The 22014-nt window shown below is 44.6% G+C and overlaps 2 protein-coding genes across 20 annotated transcripts in view; both read right to left on the bottom strand.

Moving 5' to 3' along the window:
- LOC118506460 (cubilin) overlaps positions 1–22014 on the bottom strand; it is a 93000-nt gene that overhangs the window by 16460 nt on the left and 54526 nt on the right. For 18 of the 19 annotated variants that reach the window (XR_004905509.1, XR_004905511.1, XR_004905510.1 and 15 more), the window contains exons 5-7: positions 4757–4876; positions 3109–3286; positions 1821–1847 (exon numbers count right to left, since the gene is read on the bottom strand). Coding sequence is in view for 15 of the 19 variants with exons in the window: in XM_036043623.1 (XP_035899516.1) it covers positions 1821–1847; positions 3109–3286; positions 4757–4876 (325 nt within the window). In the remaining 4 variants the exon portion in view is untranslated. The remainder of the gene's footprint in view (positions 1–1820; positions 1848–3108; positions 3287–4756; positions 4877–22014) is intronic. The other variant, XM_036043633.1, reaches the window with a different exon arrangement.
- LOC118506463 (EF-hand calcium-binding domain-containing protein 1-like) lies at positions 4886–9596 on the bottom strand. The gene has a single exon (XM_036043637.1). The coding sequence runs from the start codon at positions 6819–6821 to the stop codon at positions 6180–6182; it is 642 nt and encodes a 213-aa protein (XP_035899530.1). The 5' UTR covers positions 6822–9596; the 3' UTR covers positions 4886–6179.

Here is a 22014-nt window from a genome sequence, read left to right as displayed (position 1 = left end):
AATGATTGCATGTTACAGTTAATATCAGACTTATCGAAATATGATTGTGCTAGTTATTAAACATAAGACGAAGATGCCCAAAAACTTTACAAATTATTGATTTTATTTACAATTTAAAATATCACGAATAAGCTTAGTTTACTGTTTAATACCTATTTTAAACCATATTTTAAATATTTTAAACGAAATGACAAAAAGAGGCTCAGAACAGGTGTCTGTATTAATAAAATAATAAGAAGGTTTTCTTATGATCGACAACTTTAACTTCAAGTCAAGCCGTGAAAAATTGGCCTCCATTTATAAATTTGTATGCTTCTGCAATATTAAGTAGCCTTCTTATATTGCCCATCACTGTACAATTTCTTGGAAAACCCTTCTACCTAATGCCTCAACTCAAACATTTTAAAGTCAAGCCTTTGACGGTTACTTGTATGTAACATTATTACAGTGCTTTCTGCGTATTTTGCTATTCAATTCAAGCAAAAAAAAAAACAACCTGAATTTCATGGAAAAATATTAAATCGTAAACTGGGGCGAGCTTGGGTGACAATTTTTCTCTTTAACAAGCGGTGCTGTAAATTCGTGGAAGCGAAAGCAAAACCCCTTGCGCCAAAAGTTGTCCCAATGTACAAACTTGTACTCTAATTATTTTCCACTTCGGTTCCATGCTGATGTCGGGCGTACACGTTCCGACACACTCACACTCGTACCGAAAAACACTTTTTTCCAATCATTTCTCCATTTGGGTAAACGACGACACCGTGGAAACTTTGGCAAAAGGGAGAAGAAAATCTCTTTTAACCCCAACAACAAACTCGCCAGCTGCTAACCTGGAAGTGCCTCTTTACCATAAGCGCTCACACACCCACACACACACACACGTAAGATCCAATGTGCGGCTGTTCTCAATCGCCCATTACCACCATCGATAATGAGAGATAACAGGCCCGAGCCTGGGTGTAGAGTGGCCCGATAAACCGCGCATAAGCCCGAGGGCGAAACAATGAGGCAAAACAAAAACAAACGACCAACGCAAATCCCTGCAAGGCACAAACGCTTGAGTGCTTTAAAGGAAAAGCTCTTGGTGAAAGCGGCCAACGGGGAACTGAGTAGGGGAGCGAAGGAAGGAAAAACTTTTCCCTTCACTGATAACCGTTGCCGGTCGGCATGCGACTTGCTTTCGCCCTAAATACTATTCCGCCAGCGTGAAGATGGATGGATGGAACGTAAGAACTGACCGAATGGTGAAGAATTGCGACTAAACGAAGAATCCAAAAAGGAAAACCAGCTGGAAAACATTTCCAAACCCACATCCGAGCCAGCGGAAGCTTCTGGTGGGAAGACAAAAGGTGTTGAAATAGGTAAAAATGCTGGTGATGTATGGAACCGAGCCCAGCGGAACGGGTTCCGGTTTTGTTTTGTGCCCGTTTGTCGGTCCTCCAGAGGTCAAAAGATAGGTCAGTTTGCAAATGAGAACCATTAGAAAACGGTAGCATTCCAGGTGTGGGTCGGAGGGACAACACTCCAACGCACACACATAAAACACACAATGAAGTACAATTTAATTTATGCATCACTAAAAATAATGGCCCTTTTCACTTTTCGCGCATTCTGCTGGATGGTACGTGCCGGCGTTCACTTTTTTTCTGGTGTAGGGGAATGGGTTGCGAGTGGGTGACAGAAAAAAAATGTAAGGATTTCACCGGAAAATGCAGGAGGTGATCATGAGACGGTAGACGGGCAGGTGAAAAGCACGGAAGACATAAAAGGACCTAATGGAACAAAATGACTGTAAAGGACAGAATGACATTCAAACTTACGCTGGAAGTTCTCCAACCGCCGCTCCGCTGTACGTTGTTGTAGCAGTTTAGGTTATTGTTTTGTTTTTTTTTTTTTTTTTAAAGGATGAAGTTTGGTTTTTTATTTATTATAGGGGTTGGTTTGGTTTTTTTTTTCAAACATTATTTTGGTGCAAATTTTCGGTTTGCCGAATCATTGATGAACGAGGCGACATGTGAAGTAGATGTGAGAAAAAACGAGAGAGAAAAACGAGAACAGTGAATGAAGTGATTTCAGGTGCAGGTGTGTCGGCCGGGGGTTTACTTTAAAGCCCGATCTGAAAGCTTCCAAACTCGTCAGGAAGGAGGATGGTTTTTTGCTTCCTTGCCTAAGATTAATTTGCTTCTTTGTTTTTCGGCAGTCGGTTGGAAGCAATCAAAACGGGCTCATGAAATCGTTAATCTTGCAAAGCTGTCCGAAATCGGAGATTATTTCTGTTTTCTCGCTTTGATTTTCTCCTTTAATGAACACTTTTTGTTTTGATGGTAAACATAAATTCGTATATGCTTGGTTCTTCAAGGATTTGATCTATATGATGGAATTATTGAATCACTGAAGGAACAATTTCGAAAAATTAAATGAAATATTGCCTTCTGTGGAACTTGTGGCTGAAATAAGCCCGTTGTGGAGCTTTGCAATCGTATAATGGAATCTTTGATTAAGATAGGGGATATTTGCAACGCGACTGTGGAATCGTTTGTTTAAAACATAATTTTGTTTCCATAGCTATTACCTGATTGCATGATTCTATTAAATGATTGCAAAGAAAAACTTCCAAAATGGGCATGATATTTCCCAACATTCATTTGAAAGAGTCCCCTAAGCGGTTAAACAATTCCATTAACCTCTCTATAATAGCAAAATTTACTTCCATTCGCAATTGAAACAGCACAACAAATCTACAGCAATTAAATTGGAACAGGTAGAAAATACAGCCTCGCACACAAACACCAAAGCAGCATTACGTGGCAGCGATTTTTTATCCCCAAAATCTAACGCACGAACGAACTTTTGCTTTGCGCGCTTTTGACACTTTAACCCCTTTAATTTAATTTAATTTAATTTTTCTCCCTTTTGTTTTTGTTGCTTTAAATCACTTCAATTTGCTTGGTGAAACGGGTTTTGCACAGTAACGAAACGCAAAAGGAAAACACGCGTGTGTTGGTGTGATTATTAACAGTGCTGAAGCATTGGCAACATTATCGGTGCACCATCAACCCCCGCCTGTCCTTTCGATCTCCCTGTGTTTGCGTGTGTGTGTGTACTCACTCTGGAGGCGTTCCTCGCAGGCTGAACGACGTGAAGGACACGTCGACACGCTGCCCGGGACCTGCTAGGAAGATGTAGAGACACTGTCGCGAGTGATTGCTCGGGTTGGAGAGCATCGGGGCGCTAAACGTTCCGTTGGATGGTCCACCAGCCCGGGACACGAACGTCTGGTCACATTCTGGTGGGATGGCGTGGAGAGAGAAAAAAAGCGAAAAGAAGGGAAAAAATAGAAAGAAAAAGTGTACAAAAAAGGGTAGAATATGGTTATATTATTATGGTGGAGGATATGTAAACTTTTTTTTATTTGTTTTACTTTGTTCTTATATGATTTCTTTCTAACACTCACACACACATACATACACGTTTCCACACATACAAACACACATACGCACGCACCCTCTACTACGTACAGAATCAATGAAAGCTAAAACATTTACTACAGAAAGCAATGGTGTTATACTACACGATGATAGTAAGTTTGTCGGTGTAACATTGCTTATACAAATTGATTGCCTACAAATTTGATCGTCCGAGAAACGAGTCAGATGTCGCTCTTGTGGCACCGGATGAAAGAAAAGCACAACAACTGCACAACCGATAATTTTCATTTGAATTTCAAACTGTGAATAAGCACCCAAACGAACTGCTGGTGCGTAGAGTTAAAGTCCCAACACAACAAACCCCCCCGAACATATTTCCCCATTGTGGTAACCACCTTTACAGTTCCTGGTAGAAATATTGAAACGACATATCCAAAGCACTCTAAAGGGGGGGCTACTAAACTAACGACAGCGAAACGAAACACTACTACATACGACACAATTCGCCAATGTCTACGGAAACGAAACGCAACAAATACAGCTGCTGTGAACTGGGAGTGAAACTGGACGGGTGGGCGTGGGAAGGATGGGGTGTTGTGAAGGGAGTGGTTGCGTATGTAAAATTGACGCTAAAATCGCTTATTAGTGTTTATTTCATAAATTACAACCACAAAAACAAATGAGGCAAACGGAGGCTAACGTTCCGAAGGTAATCCTCCCGAAGTTGGGAGTGGGTGAAAAATTAATGTTAAACGAGAGTGATTTATGTTTATTACTTGTGCTCAATTATGTTGGGTGGTGGGATGGATGGGTGGGTGGTGTGCGAATGCAGCACAGCGCGAAATTGAACGGGCTGCAGGCATATAAGTGAAGTATTGCGTTCTGTGTATGTAGAAAGGGCCAAGCAGCAGCAGTAGCAATACTGATTTGCTGTTGTGTTGCTGTGGTTGCCGTCCCATCGGGGGTTTCCTTCCCGTAAAACAAAAACGTCCAAAGCTCGCAAGTACATCGAAACCAATTGCATGTAACAACAGTGAACAAAGGTGGTGAGCAGCAACGGAGGCGAGCACAATAAGAGTGAACAAATCAACAGCAAACTAACTGCATTCGGTGAGATGCCAAACGACGGGCCGACCCGTCGGTAAACCAAAACAACAAACAAAGTAAACGATTAGTAAGTGTGAACAGTGTTTTGTTTTATCACAATTAAACCAATTAATATACAAACGAACCGAACACAGCTCGAACCGTTTAAACCGAACAGAGAGAACCGCACAGAAAGAAACAGTAGCGTAACAGTTAAAAAAACAAAACAGTAGTGAACATACTTGGTGCCTTTGTGGGTCGCGACAGAGGCTCCAAATACTGCACCATCGAGATGCGGGACCGCGTGTCCGTGTACGCGCTGGCGGTAATGCGCCGCGCGACATCTACATCATCGGAGGCCACTAGAAGGAAAGTTAGGAGCGTACCACGGGGGAAAACGGGTTTCCGGGGTTGGGGTGAAAATGGTAAAGTGAAGAGACAGACGGTTAGCAGATGATTTTACATTCCATTTGCCAGGGGGTGTGAATTGAGTTATGTAGGTTAATGGTTCTGAATTCATATGTCTACCGTATGGATTAATCTTGTAAAGAACAGATGACTGTTGCTTGTGGTAGTGTTACGATACGGAATAGTTAGATCTGTTACTGACTACAGATAGAACTCTGCAAATGAATAGTGAAGAACTTTACAGCAAATAAAACAGATTCTACAGCTAGACTTATTGGGTTTAGTTTGAATATAGAAAGTAACGAAATTTATGATAAGAACGATTTCTCAAGTAACTTTAGACCTCAAACTTGTTGGAATTACCTCTACAACTATGGTACCATACAACAAATATTTAACTTTGTCCAGTCCCTAGTCGATAACTGCCAGAAGACGCCATTAATATTCTTGTTGTAGATCGTTAAATCATTATGTCGACTATGTCGACTGAGTTCACTAACTGAAGAATAACAGTGTGTGGGCGTTATCAGCTACATGTATGACCTATACCGTTAAAGTAATGGATTGATTTCGAATATTTTTTACTGCAAGGCTCTGTGTTTGTGTCCTTGCGATTCACCATTAAATTCATTCACCATTCAGTCCATTCCTTCATGCATCACCATGCATGGGAAATTGCTACAGAACGGTATGTCTCGTGATGAGCAGTTACAGACTCTCCATTTTTTAAACCCATTTTCTTCGGTACGGTGTTGTTGAAGGTCTCTTCTAATTGTATGATAGTTTTGATATAGAATGTTGCCCCTTAGAGGCCCTATGTGACATGGAATTTAGGGGAAAATCACATCGACTCTACTGATCAGGAGCGATGAACATTTGGATTCGAGGACTCTTATGAATTCGAGGCTCCTTTGCGCCCACTGAAATCTGGATTCGCCTCGGCCACCAGACCATCCCAGAGCATCTTGATGGCCAAAAAATCTTGAGATATTTTCGTGGGCTACGAACTGACGTTTAACAAATTTTCTTTTACTTACGACTTCAACAAATTTTGATTCTTAGAGTTAGATGTCGTAGTTTTATTTACATAGCCTTCCAGAAAAAGTCTATTTTTTATAAAGTCCTTGATATTACTTCATGAAGATCACATGCTCCACAACTAGCTCAAATCAACAAGAATTCACATACGAGCTTGTGACGTTAAGAATTTAGTTAAGTAAATCGCTTCCTTGAAACACATCGAACGATCCACCGCCACTACATCACCAGAAACGTCGTCGCGAACGCTTCCACATGGATCCGATCTGGCAGCGCCTGCCCAAGACATTCCAGCAACAGTGGCGTACCCAGCACACTCTTCCGATAGTCTTCGAACGAGATCGCCCCATCCCGATCCAGGTCGAGCCGCGTCATCAGCATATCGACCAAATCCTTCACCGCCTCTTCGACACCTTCCTCCTGCCGGACGCACCCGCGCAACAGCACCATCAAAAAGTCACGCCTTATCATCCCTTCGCGCTGAATATCATACACCCGGTAGCAGTACTGGATCTTTTCCTCGAGCGTACCGCGAACGTACAGCGACACCATCCGGGCCCAGGTTTCCATCGACACGTGCGAACTGTTGCCACCGTCCAGCGCCGCATAGATACGCCGGATGACGGCCGTATCCGCAATACCGAACGCCGTGTCAAACACGGTGGTTAGCTGCTGGCGCGAAATTTGCCCACCGGCACTGGCGTCCGGATCGTTCTTCAGAATTTTATAATACACCAGCAGTACCACCTCCAGCTCCTGGTGGGTGAAGTGTGTGGAACGGGTCAGCCGTTTTACCAGCCCGCTCACCTTGCTCAGAAACCGTATCTCTTCCGCCGTATCGAGCGTCGCGTCCAGGTTCATGGTTTGGATTGGTTTGCTTTTGTCGCCCCTGTCTGACAGCTAATGTATCACAGCCTGCTTGCTGTCGACGGTTAAGAAATGTTTATGTCTTTTTGTTTCCTCCGCCGAGGTGTAAGTGTTAGCGCAGGTGTGATGCAGCAAAGTTAAATTGAACGCTGTTCGCAGCACAAACTGTGGACAGTGCGGCGGTCACATTGCTTAATTCAACGATGGGAAGCTCTGGCGTGAAGTGGCCACAAGAGAAACGTTTATTACTAGCAGTTCGCCTTCTTTTACGATGCAATTGATATTAATTTCCCTACCGCGTGTGGCCTCCCCCGTTATCGTCCGTCGAGCTGAAGAAACAACCAAAGTCTGGTAAGAAAACCTTAGGTATGGAAAACTTTTCAAACATCCAACCACTCTGTACTCTGTGCGCGCCCTTTGCAGAACGCCCGGCAAAGTTGCTCTGGGTAGGACATTTTCACTGAACTTCATCAAGGCCACCTGCTGCTATTTGGAAAATTGAATTAACCTTCTTAATATCGTCCCTTTTCCTACTGCTGCCTACTCGCTTCTGCTCATCCTCACTCGGCACGGTTCACTTGGCCCGGGTACTCCCAAACGAAACGATAACTTTTCCCACTTGATGACCGGCACGACCTCTCGCTCGTTCGTGTACCGTACACTAGAGGATGTCTATTCCATTTCCATAATTACGACGCGTCCCAAATTTTCATCAAATCATTCACTTTCTCCAAACTCTCTCACACACACACACGTACAGGCAGTACCCATACTTGCGATGTCTCTATATCCGGGGAGCAATTTGTCCGTGTTTTCCCACTTTGCCGAGGGCCTTCAAAACACCGTGCCGTGTCACTTAAAGCTTCCTCTGCCCGTACCGTTTAAGGTGGTGCAGGGCTCAAAGTTTTCCCACCGGGGAACTCGCTTTGGTGGGGAGGGGGGAGAGGGAGAGCGGGAGCCGAGTGTGGGACGCTACGGGTAATAAACTTCTAATTGGAAATCCATAATTCACCGAGCACCGGGAACGGTTGGGATGGAAATTTTTCGCTCACCATGGGAATGATGCAAATGAGCTATGAGGTAGCATCTATCGGTTGGGGCAGGCGTCGCCTCGGCCGGCTTTGCGCTGCAAAAGGATTAATCGTTTCAGTGGGGGAAAGTGGGCGAAAAAAAGCAAGGTCCATGAACCGGTGGAAAGGGCGAGCAAGAGGGAGCTTCGGTTGCCAAGTCAGCTGCTCCGTAAATCACTTAATCCACACGTAATCCGGAAATGTTCGCCAGCGATTGCCGAGTATTTATCATAATTCACACAGTCGGTGTGTGTACTCCGGAGTAAAAATGGCCACCGGCCACAGGACAGTCAGAACGTAAAATAAATCCTGCTGATGATATCCCCATTTTATCCCTGACCGGGAGGCTTAGCTGGGGATTGCTGCGAGCGCTGGCGAGCGATTTTTTCGTCCCAGTTCCAGCGTTTTTGTGGGGAGAAATTTTGGGGATTTTACAATTGATTTTAAGGTATCAATCGTGCCACATTCAGTTCAAAATAATCTCTTTCTGAGCAGGACCTCATTAAATTCCACAGCATTCAACTACCGAGCGTTGCGTTCTTAATTAACATACTTTTCTTGTAACTCACAGCCATTAAAATGGAAGATTCAGCGAGCGACAATCGGGATGGTGCGTATAGCAACGCCTCTATTGTATTCGCACAGCGTCAAAACCCTTTTTCCTGGTTGCTTTTTACGCTCTTCCCTTGCAAGTGGTAAAGTTTCGAGCACAAGCACATAACCTCACTTCGCTCGTTCGCTAACAATGCCGCCATTCGTATTATCCGTCCAATCCGTGCTTCCGGGCGCAACCGTGTACCGGAACAGTTTATGATGGAACTTAAATTGCGCTTCCGTTTCGCCTCCGGGGGCCGTTGTCGATCGTTTTTCACCACCACGACCACTGTACCACTGGTGATAGGGAAAGTCTGATGGGGTGTGGAAATCGTGATGATTATTCAGTGACAATATTTCTTCACCGCACACAGCTCACGATCATCTCTCTCTCTCGCTCGCTCTGGCTCTCGCTATCGAAGCATCAGGCGCATGCAGAGGCGTATGTGTGTGTGTGTGTGGAATCGGATGTTATTTATATTCAAATTAGGTAACACACTCACGTGCCATCGATGCCAGGATGGAAATGTCGGACGTGTCGGACGTGGAAAGGTACGCACAGCCCCCCTGTTCACTAAAATTGCCTACCCCCGTATCCATATGGAAATCCGGTCAAACCGGTTTCAGTTCAAAAAACAGTGAAAGCGAGAGCGATTTTCCTGCGGGTAGCAATGGCTTTTCTTCTTCCTTCGCCACCGAGCTCAACACGTCAACAAGACGATATTTGAATGCCGGTTTCAGTTCGCAAGGCGAATGATTGGTTGAGGCAATATTTCACAATTCGCACACGCACGCCCAAAGTGAAATGATAAAATGAACCTTGTTTGTGCAAAAAACCCGAGCTAGGATTTATTTATTTACCAGCTAACAAAGCATTGATCGTGATAAAAAAGTGGGCCGTTTTGTTTCATTTTTCCTGCGCACACACACACACACATACACAGGGTTGCGTTTGGCAAAAAATCTGTAACTCCATGAAAACTGTAACAACAGCTCATAACTCAGCTCCACGCTGGGAAGCGCGAAATTGCCACCCGACAATTGGCAACCGATTGTACGGACGGTCGGGAGATTGATTTTTTGTCGCGAATTTTCTGCTCGCAACGTGAAGCTTTTTAGGCGACAAATTGTTTTACGCCAGGGGTAAAAAAGTGTCATTCTCACTAACGGCTACCGAACTGGCTTCGAAATGAAATTTTAATCAATTTTCATATGCTTTTTTACTGCGTTCGTCATGAGTGCCGCTGTTACACAGAAAGAAGCACAAGGTCTGGAAAATTTAATTGACACATCGAAATGAAAATTCTAGCCGACAAATTGGCGCAGAATTGTACGTGGAAAATTATTCACTCAGCTTTTGAAAACTGTTTTCCAAGTAACAGGAGCCAGATACTGTCCGGGAAAATGAAATAGGAAAAAAACCCATCTAAATGAAAAGGCCTCTTTGCTTTAAAATTAATTTTTCCAATCCATTTAATTTATGAGCTTAATTGCGAACCTAAACAGAGCGAGGCCTTCCCAACCTCATCACTTTAAGTAATGAGAAAAGCCCCCCCCCCCCCCCTCCTTCCAAATATGAAATCAAAGTTGGTTCCTGCTCCAACGTCGCCCCTCGTGCTGTTGCCCTTTTCAAGCTGGATGACATTAAATCGGCTCAAATCTCGGATCGCTTCCGTTCCGAAACTTCAATCGTTCGAGCTAATAAATTCCGCAACCGATACACACACCCGGCCCCGATGGCCAGGAGCGTCTGAATAATTTAAATTCAATCAACCAACCTCCTTTCCTTATGGCGCTTCTGTTTGGTTGCAAGCGAGCGTCCAAAGGCTGCTGACCGGCTAGAAATTGGGTCAATTTAAGGATCTTGGACGAGTTGTCACCTCGTCGCATTAGCGGGTTGGTGTGTTTGTGGGGATGGTGCGATGTTACCATTTATTAACTCGGAACCACGTGCCGCAAGCTTAAATGTCAGCTCAGCATGTGTGTGTGTGTGTGTTTGTGAAATGTTAATACTGGTCACTATTTGACGGCCAGAACTCTGCTCACGGCGACCATCATCGGAAGCCACTGTGCGTGTGAATAATTGATGCTAATCAATCGAAACTGACAGTGGCACGAATCGGTTTACCGGACTTCATCAGAGGACCGTCGAGAATTGCGTTGAGCTGTGTAAGGTCATGGCCGTAGAGCTTTGGTGGATTGGACTTTGAAGACGAAGTTTTTATTTGTGGAACAGGTGTAAAATAAGCCGTGAAATCCTGAGCTTCCGATGCATTGGGTGTGTGATCCTGGGGGAGTTACCTCAAGGACTTCATTCACCTATCACTCATCGTCACAAATGCGAGCGGATGCGAAGATTCTATTAGGCACTCGAGATATTTCTTCAAATTTGTCTGATCTACCAATCGATTGAACATGGTTGTGATAAATTATCCAAGGTTTCGAGAGGAAGATGCTCAGAAGGATTCCTGCCTCGCCGTATGTGTGTAAAGACAACGGAGGACTGTGAAAGGACGCACCATCGATCTGCGAATTAGACTCGTCAGTTTCCGGTGGCCTGGTCATTTCATGAGAATGACAACGGACAACCTATCTCCTAAAGCCGTATTATGCCATCCAGAAGGTCAGCAGAGTTGTGCTAGGCCTAAATCGAGATATTGTTGATGAGCCTGCCAGATCGGCCAGAATTATGTATTGGCAGACGACGGCGCAAGACCATAAGCGGCTGAGGTCTAGATGAAGATTGTTGTCCTCAACCAACAATACGTCAGTTATTTAACGGAACGAAACCCTTACTTCATACCTTCCATTTCATCCAGAAAATTCCCAGATTTCCTGATCTGGGCAAGGTAAATAAAACGCTCACAATATGGCTCAGTTAACCGACTGAAATATTCCAATTTTGTTGCCCTGCTTGTGCCCCATCTAAAGGCACCCGGAAGCACAAACAACCGCCTCATCCGGGGGCCAAAACAAAAAACCCGACACAAACCCTTTCCATCAATTGCTACGTTACATTGCTCGTCGGTCGGATGTACGTACGATGCGTGATTGTTCCGGCCGGACAAATAAAACAAGCCAAAAACACGCAACCCCACCATGGGTTGCACGGGTCGTAAAATATTTCAATAAACAAATTTCTTACCACACGGTAGCGGTAACGGTGACCCGCCGGTGGATAACAACTCCGGAAAAACTCCCGAAAAACTCCCGACCAAAACAACCACGCTTTGTGGCGTTTCTTGAAAGCGGTCAGGGCAGAGGGAAATTGTGTTGTGTACTCTATCGTGACTACATGAAATGGGGGTTTTGGTTTTTGGGGTGGGAAAATACCGGTACCCGGTTGCCAAAAAACCGTTTGAACGAAACAATAAAATAGAACAACAAACAGCAACATCCTGGGAAACATGCTTCTCGATTCGTCAGAAGTTCATGCTGCACGCACAAAACAATACGCGCCGGTGCGTGTACACATAGTTCAGCCTTGTTTCAGAATAGCAACGCATTAAACGGTCGCTCCCGGTGGAGCGCTTTCTGATCTTCGATTCACTCTAGTTGCACAGCAATATTCGTTTAAAATTTCCATTACGCGAAGTAATACTTATCGTATCGCGCTTCAATCTGTAGAACAACCTCACCAACAAGCGTTCCGTCGACCCTAAGGACATCATTCCGAGTGCCGAAAACTTACCTGCGAAAGGAAGAACGGGTGGAAAAAACACGTAAAGATTAAGTAAAGGTAAGCAAGTGAAACATCATTAATAAAACTGGTCTGCTGTTTCTTCGTTTTTTTTTCGCGTGTACAATTAATTCAGGTGCAGGAACTTGCGGTAAAGCTTGCCGAACGGCCCTGTTTACTGTTCGTTCCCCGAACCGTGTCTTGCTTAGAATCTGTGGGAACGATAATAAATTACCTGTACTACGCACCATTCTTTCGACAGACTTTTTTTCCACCTTTACCTTAGGAACCTTAGGATGGTGGATGAAAATCTTTCTGAAATTACACACTCACCCAGCGTGCCGATACGATCAAGATCGATTGATTGTTGTTCGGAGGAAAGTTAATCTCGGTTCGATTAAAAATTTCAAATCTATCGTCAAAACCACGACATGGGTGGTGGAAAAACTGATGGGAAGAAGACCGAGGGGGGGGGATAAAAGGTACACCAACACACACACACATACACATATTTTCTAGATACTTAATCTTGTTCCTTTTTTTACCTCCTTCACCTGCTTTTCTTTTCCTTGTTACGTGCCTTCGTACCTAGGCGTATACCCTGCCTTTTTTACGTCATCAGGGCCGGGTTTTCCCGTTATCGGTATCCCATCGGATGAAGGGTGAGCAGGGAAAATAAGGGGCATCCCCAACCCGAAGCCCTGACAAACAGCGAACGTGAGCTGAAACCGGGAAGTCCCGACCAACTTCCCCAGTTCCATTTTGGGACGGCCAGAAAAAAAACAGGCCTCTCTCTGAGGGAAGATACCGAAGAGGAACCGAAACTGAAGAAAATGTATATATTTGCTTCTGCCTCACCTCCAAACTCGGCTGCAACGGTTCACTAACGATGAGGCGGAACGGTGCTGGACCGGATGGACAGGGACGATGGAAATGGAATTGATTGTGATTAGAAGCGTTGACGTGGGTTACGTGAGCTACGTATGTGTGTATTAGATGACTTTCCAAGATGTCCCCAGGATTCGTGTGGCTAAAGTTGAGTTATTGTAAGTGTACCCTTACAGACCCACCATCACAGGATCCTATTCCTGTGAGTCACGCGGGGCTAGGATGAAATTTTAGCCAACAACCCATATCAAGATGGCACCCGAGATCCAGCACACACTTGGCGCGCCCACACATACTAGCTCATTGGGACCTGACAGTCGTCCGGGAGTGAGGGAGCTGAATCGATTTACACCCTAACAGCTGCTCGAACGACGCCCGTTCCATCCATCCGATGCATATCGATTCATCTCCCAGCGGACAGACGACAACTGCATGAGCATCGGCGTACTTCAACGGCACGATGTGCGCCAACGGAACCAATCACGGTGCATACACACGGCCTCACGTGCCTTGCACTACCCCCGAGGAGGGGGGGGGGGGGGCGTGTGTGCGCCTGCACAAAATGGGGACAAAATATTTTCCAACCCGAGCGTGTCTCAGGATATCTACACACACACACACACACTGCCATGTATCGCGCCGTTGCATCCGCACCACCGTCCAAAGTACACATCGAGGGAAGCTCGATGATTTTCATTGACACAGCGTTGCGTTACTGATAAGCCGGCACATCCTTTTGCACGTCGGTCCGTCGATGTAACTTGCCCACACACACACACACACACACACACGCTGGGGCTGTCCAGCTTCAGGCAGGCACCGTGCAGGCAGCTGCAGCCCGACCGCGCTCGAGGACACTCGACACGCTCGGGAAACCTGATGAATGAAGCTGATTGAATGTTGATTGAATGGATTGCTTCATTTCGTTGCCCGCTGATGATGGGCAGGATTTTTCGGGCTGCAAGCGTTACGCGCAAGCGATACAAGCTGACTTCAACTGTATTTTTTTTTGGTTGCGTCGTCCCCTGATCGGTAACCGATGAAATTGTGCCCCATTTCAATAGCGCTTCATTCGGACCGATTTTACATTCAATGGAGATTTTAGCGTTGGCTGGTTTTGCTAAACTTTTAAAGCAGTTTTTCAACCAGAATGGCAATGAAAATGTATTTCTATTATTATCTTTTCGGTACAGTGAGCTCAAAGTTCTTGAGTTTGCAGTATAATATAAAAAGATTATAGACAACTTGTTTGAATCAATAAATAACGTTACGGGCAATCGAATGAGAGATAATAATGAAGTGATTTAACGAATCAATTTTTGTTTAATTTATTTAAAAATATGTTGAAGTTCTCAATACAAGGATAATTTTGAAACGTTGTAAAAATATGTACGGCAACTTGTACTGAGAGTACAGAGCGACTATCATTTTAAAAAATTGAACAAAAAGGCTGTATAGAGGCATTTAAGAGAGGAAAATCCTAGGCTAGCTCATGTAGTCCTGCCAGGAGTTACTCCCTTGCAAGCAAGTCGGAGACCTCTGTCATCAGGTTTGTAATTGTTCTTCTTCTTATTGGCCCATCGACATCTTAATTAACGACTTATTGATACCGCATAGTTGGATAGTCAGTCCTCACTGTGGGAGCAACGGCCCAGATGGGATTTGAACCTCGGCCCTGGTGTGTGAAGACCCGCGCCACCATCGTATCTTCTACCGGCCCGCCCCATTCTTACACAATTGGTATTGCGTACACAACGATATGATTGGGGCGATCAGGTGGCCGAGGCGATAGTGGGGCCGGTCTTCACACGGCAGGACCGCGCATCAAATCCCATCCGGCCCGCATCGCCGTACGTAGGACTGACTATCCAGCTATGTCTTGTTCTATTTTTTCAATATTAATTCTTCAAAAAGCGACAGCCTGACCATATTGCTCAGAAAACTTTTAAAAGTCGTAAAAAACTTGTTGTTTGGTCAAACATTTACCTAAACTTCTTTCTATGAACTTCACTGAAAAGCAATCATATGAAGAGCTTTTTGATATCGGTTTTAAAAAAAATAGCGGACAATAAGCAATGACTGACATAAATGCCATGTTAAGAAAGTTTAATAAAATCCCCATACCGACGGTTGAGAATTCCCTTATCGTTAGTGAAAGTTTTTTTTTACAATAAATGTTAAATAATGCAATTTTCCGTTGTTGTCCTTTAAAGTGTCAACTAAATAAAAACCCTCCATCCAAAGCTCTCCCTTGCTGTAGTAACAGTGACATACACAATACAATACCTTCTGTCACTTTTTCCATCTGACAGCAACAGAGCGCTGTCGCATGGGTTCCATTTTTAATGGCATTTCTTTTTGGGCCGGTTTGCCCACTTCGAGAGGCTGCACTCTGCCCCCGTAACCCCGTAACAAAAAAAAAGGAAAGGAAATTAAACCATCGCTCAAAATCCCACGGCCCCTGTGTCGCTCCATCCTGTCCGCTCAACCGCCCTCTCGAGCCCTTTTTCTTAGAAGAAAATTTTCCCAGAACACACACTCGCTCGCTAGGCGCGCAGGATAACAATAAATAATAAGAAGCACAAACGAAATACTCATTCCACCGTCGTTCCGTGCGCTTCAAAAGCTTCTTCGGGTGAAACGGTAATGAAGCATCCATCCATCCATCCGTCCATTTAGTGTCAACCGAGTTGGAACCGAGAGCAACCTAGGTCTCGATTCCGTTACACGGAAACTCCCGGGCGTACGGTACGGTAGACAAGTCGACAAGGTATGCTTCTACCGTTTAATTGCGTCCAATCACTCCGGCCGCACTGTTCCCGAGCTCGATCGGTGAGATGGAAAATAGAGCGCCGGTCGGTGCGCGTTGCGTGACTCAGCAAACAGCTGCCCCAGGCCGGCCCACCCACCCGACGCGACGATCACCGGCGAGATAAATATTTGTTGTTTGTCAAACATAATTTTTGATGGATTTTTTCCAGCAAGCACCCGCGAGTACGCTGGGAAACAATTTCCGTACGCGGAACAGCGCGCGAGATGCAAATACTGTGGAATGTTTCCCTGTGCAAATAGGTGGCTGGTATTATGTGGCTTCCTTCGATTCACTTTTCCGACGAACAAGATTAAGATTAAAGTGAAAGTTGTTTGGGGGGAAACATCTCTTTAAGGTCGCGAAATTGAATATATAAACGGGAAACCCATCCAGAGCTTTGCTATATCAATTTGCTATACTTAATGAAAAATAATTTTCACATCACAAAATTTGTCTCACTCTAGCTTGCAGCAACCTTGTTAAGTAAAGGGCACCCAACATCTCGCTTCCTGTACTCGTTAAACAATCGAGCAATAGGATCCGATTATGTTACCCGATAAAACCATCAGCAACACACGCGCAACCCCCAAGTGCCCGGTATCAACTCACAACTGTCTACGTTTATGACAAGCTTTGCCCCGTTACGCTTCGCCCGTCACGGCACTCCATTCCCCCACCCCCCCCCCCTCCTCTGGCAAACAGGCAGAACCTGGATGCGCTGGTTGGCTGCACGACTGTCCGTAACTATCATGAATAATTTTCCGATAAATTTCACACAACTATCGTTGAAAGTGACAGGTTTGTGATGCTGTGGCTTGTAGCCTGTATCGAATTCTTATGCCATTGTATAGTCACATTCACAGCGCCGCGTTTAGCAATGCTCAGTTTCGGTGTGCCTTTTGCATTTAATCGCTTCATCGCTATAAAACACCAGGCGCCACCATCGGCACAGTACATGACACGCGGCACAGTTTAACCAATTTAAGGTGCATGGGTTTGCTGTGATTTTTCTTCCAGCTTCAAGCTGACCGATATCTTGGCAGCTGTTTAAAGCACCGTTTCAAACCATTACCGCCAGTCACGGGTTTTATAAACCAAAACCAACCACACTGTTACACGCAGCCAATCTAGGCTGTGAACGTGGCGGAAAAGAAAAACGAAACGAAACCACCATCACAAGCTCGTCTGTTCGTTAAAGCGAACCCGTGTGCCTTCATTTGGAATCGGGGAGACAAAGTTTAAAATTAGATTTGCCCTGCTGTGACGAAAGCGCTAAAGGGCTGCGGCAAGCTTCCACCAGACATGCAAACCGCCCTCATCATCATCATCATCATCGTGTAGCCTTATCGTGTGATTCGTACATCACGAGGTTCGCATCCATTGACGAAGGAGCCGTTCACCGTTGTGATGTGGGGTAATAAATGATTCATTTCGACCTTTTTTTTCTCTCTTCCCACCGTAGCAGAAAAAGTAGCGCCATACCGTCATGGTGTGTGAATGGTTAATGGAGCCAAAGGGGTCAACTCGGCCGAGCTGGACTGGACTGGGACGTTGGGAAGCTAGCAAGTAGCCACTCTTTCTGTACGGTTGGTTTTGAAATCCATTTTTCTCCGTTAAAGCATCCGGAATCAGTGTGGTTTTATTTCTTCATTTCCTTTCGCAGTCTATTTTGTAATGGAAAAAGGACCTTCCCAAGAGTTTCGCAAAGTAAAAGGTTGGGTATTAATTAAATGATGATAAAATATGACAATAGCAAGGCTCTACCATTTTTTTCTCATACAACTATAGAAAAATTGCTTCATATATGTAATCAACTGAGTGCGAGGTAAAATATTGACAGTTGAGTTGTTGAGTTACACAAATAGGAAAATAATAATCATCGCTTAACGGCAGGCAAACGAAAACCCAGCGAAACGGCATTCCTTAATCTGGGATTTTATCTTCACCATACTTTGCTTGTCTTTTGGGCTTCCTTATCAACGATTAGCGTCGAGCAAACGTAATCCTACTCCATTATGGCTACCCGCTACTGCCACACGTTCTGTAGCCTCTCGTTCATCAACTCAACTCAACTACGTCACTGTGATAAGCTTCACCGAGCCCATACCCATCCCATCGGTTCTCCCACGGAACAAGACCACGCGTGCTCACACACACACCCACAAACACAAGCAAACAAACTCACTACCAACCATACCAAGTGCATTTGTTTGTCTCTCTATATTCCCGGTCCTACCGCAAAAAGCAAGCGCCATCCTCGCCATCATTATCGCTCGACGGAACCACACCCAAACGCACAAAACACCGAGCCGAATCCTCCGAAAAATAAGACAACGACAGTGAGTAGAATTGGTTGGTTTTAAATATAGCAGCCTTCTCACTCTTCACCTCCACCTCTCCCTCTCCCCCATCAGAATTGGAGCTATTTGGCGAAAGCATTAAAAGCTCAGCCCACAGTATTAGCCTAGTTCTAGGGAAAAGATTATGAGCGTTGTATCTGTACCATCGCACAAATGGTTCCTTGCCCCGCTGTTCCATACTTTCACGTACGTTCCATACAAAAACGCACACAAACACCAACCAGCAAATTCACGAAGAAAATTGAGACACATTTCATGCGTTGCGGTTTCACCACGATGGAGACGCCCAGTACTTCTTAGCGCTTGTTTTGCTTTCTATTTTTGTTTCTTTACGAAATGGGCATTCGAAAGTGCTCATTAAATGCTCGCAGGTCTTTGCACATCGGAGTTTTTGTTTTTTTTTCTTTTTCGGTGTAGCTTGAGGCAGCAATTCCGTGCTGAAAAGGGGAATAAATCTCACCGTGAAGAAGCGAGAATCACAAATGCACACAACCGAAGGCACAGTGTTGCTTATTTCTCTTTTTTTTCTTGTGGTTGTTGCGAAACATTAAAATCCTGTACTACCTTTGGCTTGAAAGGGGAGCAATAGTTTGAATGGAGATGTTTTGTGCTGGCATAATGTGAATAACCCATAGTGCCGGTGACATGGAAACGGCGCTTGTTTTGCAAGGACTCGCTTTAAGTCTGCAACGGATTATGTACCGGAAGAAAAATTTGTTTTATATCAAAAGAAAAATAAATACATTTTTTTTATTAAATATAACTCAGCTATAAAGATTTCTTGGTATACAATATTCTCCATCACGAATTCTAATCCCCTTTAATTTTGTTCAAATCATACAAAATAATGCACAAATTCAGCAAATGAGATTAAAACAAACACAGGATCTACACACTCTCAGCTTTAACCAGCGAAAGTCCACCCACCTCCCGGGTAACAATTCACAATCAATCACCATTTGCTCACTTAAGCGAAAAGCGTCAGTGACAGTGTCATTCGGACCCCCGTACTGCAACAACACACTACGATTGCCATTATTATTCTGCCACACAAACGACAATAGGCATACCGATAGGCCATTGGAGAAAATTATCTCCCCCAAAATAGATGTTTCCCCAAACCGTCACGACCAACCAGACCAGATTGTCTACGTTTGTCGAGTCATCCTGTCTAGCTATTGTTGTTTTTCGGCCACTTTTTCCTGTTCGGCATGATGGCGATGTGATAAGAATGATTGTTCACTTTTGCAGCCCTATTTTGGGCTCATCTTTCGAAGGCATGTCGCATAATAATACAACCGGGCAAGCGAGCGATTAGTTCGCCCGCCCAAAATAAAACCCCAAGCATCAAAGAATGTACATTCTGCCATTCTTCGGGGGGATCGGTTTTCGGAATGCTATTTGAAGAAAATTCATTCGGGAGAGTTATTTTTAAACTTGCCGCATGTGCAGCAATTGCTACACTGCTGGTCCTTACCGGCTTGTTTGTCCTTTTACGTGCAAAAAACAAATCCCCAAACAGATGGCACAATCTTGAAGAAATAGGAGGGAAATAGAACTTTAAAAACAACAACACATTTAACGATTAATGTTTAACTTTTCTTTTATTAATCTTCATTTCGCACCAATCGGAACGCATCGAGCATTCATTCGCCAGGTTTTTTCCCAAATCCGTGTACCTTCACTTTCCACCACAGGGGCCTAAGGGTTGGGCTGTCCTGCCCAAGCTTCCTTTGCTTCCGATTACCGATCGCGCGTCTACAGCTCCATTCCACACCGTCCTAGCACTGTGTCTGTGTTCCCAACGACCTTCCTATGTCACTCTCTCTCTCTCTTGCTCTCTCTGTAAGTGTTTCTCCGTGTGTGTGTGTGCTGGGTTGAGCAAACAGGTATCAATATAACTTACACTAATTACACAGATGGATTTTTTTGGTTGTTGGTATGAGCTACGCGTGTCGTTTCGGTTTCGGTGTTAGTGTCGATCAGACTCTTCGGCTCGTCACTAGCTCACACTAGCTATCCAGTGGAGCCAGTTACGAAGGGTTTTTTTTTTGTTGTATCTTATTTTCTTATCTGTGGGCGTTTTTGGAGGATTACTGTTACACATCGTAAACATCGATTTCGCTTTACTCGGTACTAAATCCTTGAGACAATGATACATGCAAACTGTGTTATCCATTTAAAAACATTCACATTTGTAGATATACAACTGTAACTATGTTCCCGACCGCCCATCGCCGGTTTGTTGTTTGTATGCATCGGTTCTATATGGTGGATTTTAATCAGTGTAAATACGGTTCAACATGATATACTTCTATTGCATCCTATCGATAATTGTTATGCGATACACACGGGAAAGGCGCAGAGCAGCGCACGGTTCATCCATCCGACCGCCCTTTGTTTTACGTTTACTGGTTACTGGTGGTATGGTTATTATACGTTATCGTAACGGATCGCACTGCAGTATCGAACACCAAACACATACACTGCTTTTTTCCTCTTCAGCTGCCACAAACCATTTTCCCGCACTCCAGCAGTATATTCGCTTCACGTGGAACACGTTGTAACAATGACAAACAAAACGAGCCGTTGTACAGTTTTGATTTTTCGGTTGCCTGCATGTCTTTATGTCCGTTCAATTCCTCTAACTGTTGACGTAAATGCTCACTCATCGATGACCAAACAAAGCGCCGTTTACAAATGCAAGCCTCCTTTTGTTCGAACAACGATCTGACAACTGTACTCAACAACACTGGTACCAATCGAGGTAATTTGTGTGTATGATGGGGAGGGAGTTTGAGGTTTTGGTAGCGGGGTTCATGAAAAACTGTGCCATATGCCTCAGTAAAGAAGGGGCACCTCCCATTCTCACAGCTACATGAGCCACCTTTAAGTGTTTCTCAGGTCGCAACATAACTGTGCCTCTATCGTTAAAGTAACAAGAGGCTCGGCACATTACAACAACAAGACGTAGATTGCTTAAAATTGTGTATGTGTCATGTCAAAATCGCTTATTGTTCTAAACATGTGGACACCTGTTTTCAGAGACTGAAAAGCACTTTTTTCTTCGTTCCATATGGAGACAGCTCACGCCCAATAAAAGAGGCGAAATTGTGACAGTTGAAGCTTCTTTCGCACAATCAATCCTTCCTTTGTTCGTTTTGCATCGCAAAAGTGCATAAAACATTGCTCTTCTTTGCGCCCTTAAGATAGGGTGTCCTTTTTCTTTCTCCCAACACAGGGTGGAAAAATTGAACACACACAAGCACAGTCAACGAAAAACATGCAAAATGAAACCACTCCGACCAACGTTTGCCACCGACCCTTTTCCCGTCGAAGGTATGATTAAATACAGCCAGTGCAGTTGCCGATGCACATAATTACACATTGTGCAGCATCACTCTACCGGAAGGTAAAGACCGCCCCCACTCTGCTTCCACTGTCTCTTGGCTTGTTGTCTCTTCACTGTTCACTTCTCGTCCTCCTCCTCCTCCTTCTCCTCCTGTAGGCTAACCTTGAGCACATCAAACCATGCCGAAGGACCACGGTGCGCCCCATCATCCTTCCAAGAGCGTGCACACCGGCACAATCGTTTGACAGCTGAAGTGGTTCCAACAAAAGCGCAACGCCCGGTACACACACACACACACACACACACACACACACAAACACAGCGGAAGCGTATGCATCGTGCCTATTCCCGTTGCACAGAAAGGCGCACTTCCGTGAAACACCCATCCGCTAATAAGATACCGGAAAAAGGGCTGAAGGAAATAAACAACCT

This window comes from Anopheles stephensi, chromosome 2, assembly GCF_013141755.1.
Source record: "Anopheles stephensi strain Indian chromosome 2, UCI_ANSTEP_V1.0, whole genome shotgun sequence".
In the NCBI taxonomy this organism is placed as follows: domain Eukaryota; kingdom Metazoa; phylum Arthropoda; class Insecta; order Diptera; family Culicidae; genus Anopheles; species Anopheles stephensi.
Note: the sequence above shows the minus strand (reverse complement) of the source record. Positions and strands in the feature narration are given on the sequence as shown.

Excerpts from the sequence above, each read along its gene's own strand:
- LOC118506463 (XM_036043637.1), bottom strand. The coding sequence starts at position 6,821 with ATGAACCTGGACGCGACGCTCGATACGGCGGAAGAGATACGGTTTCTG.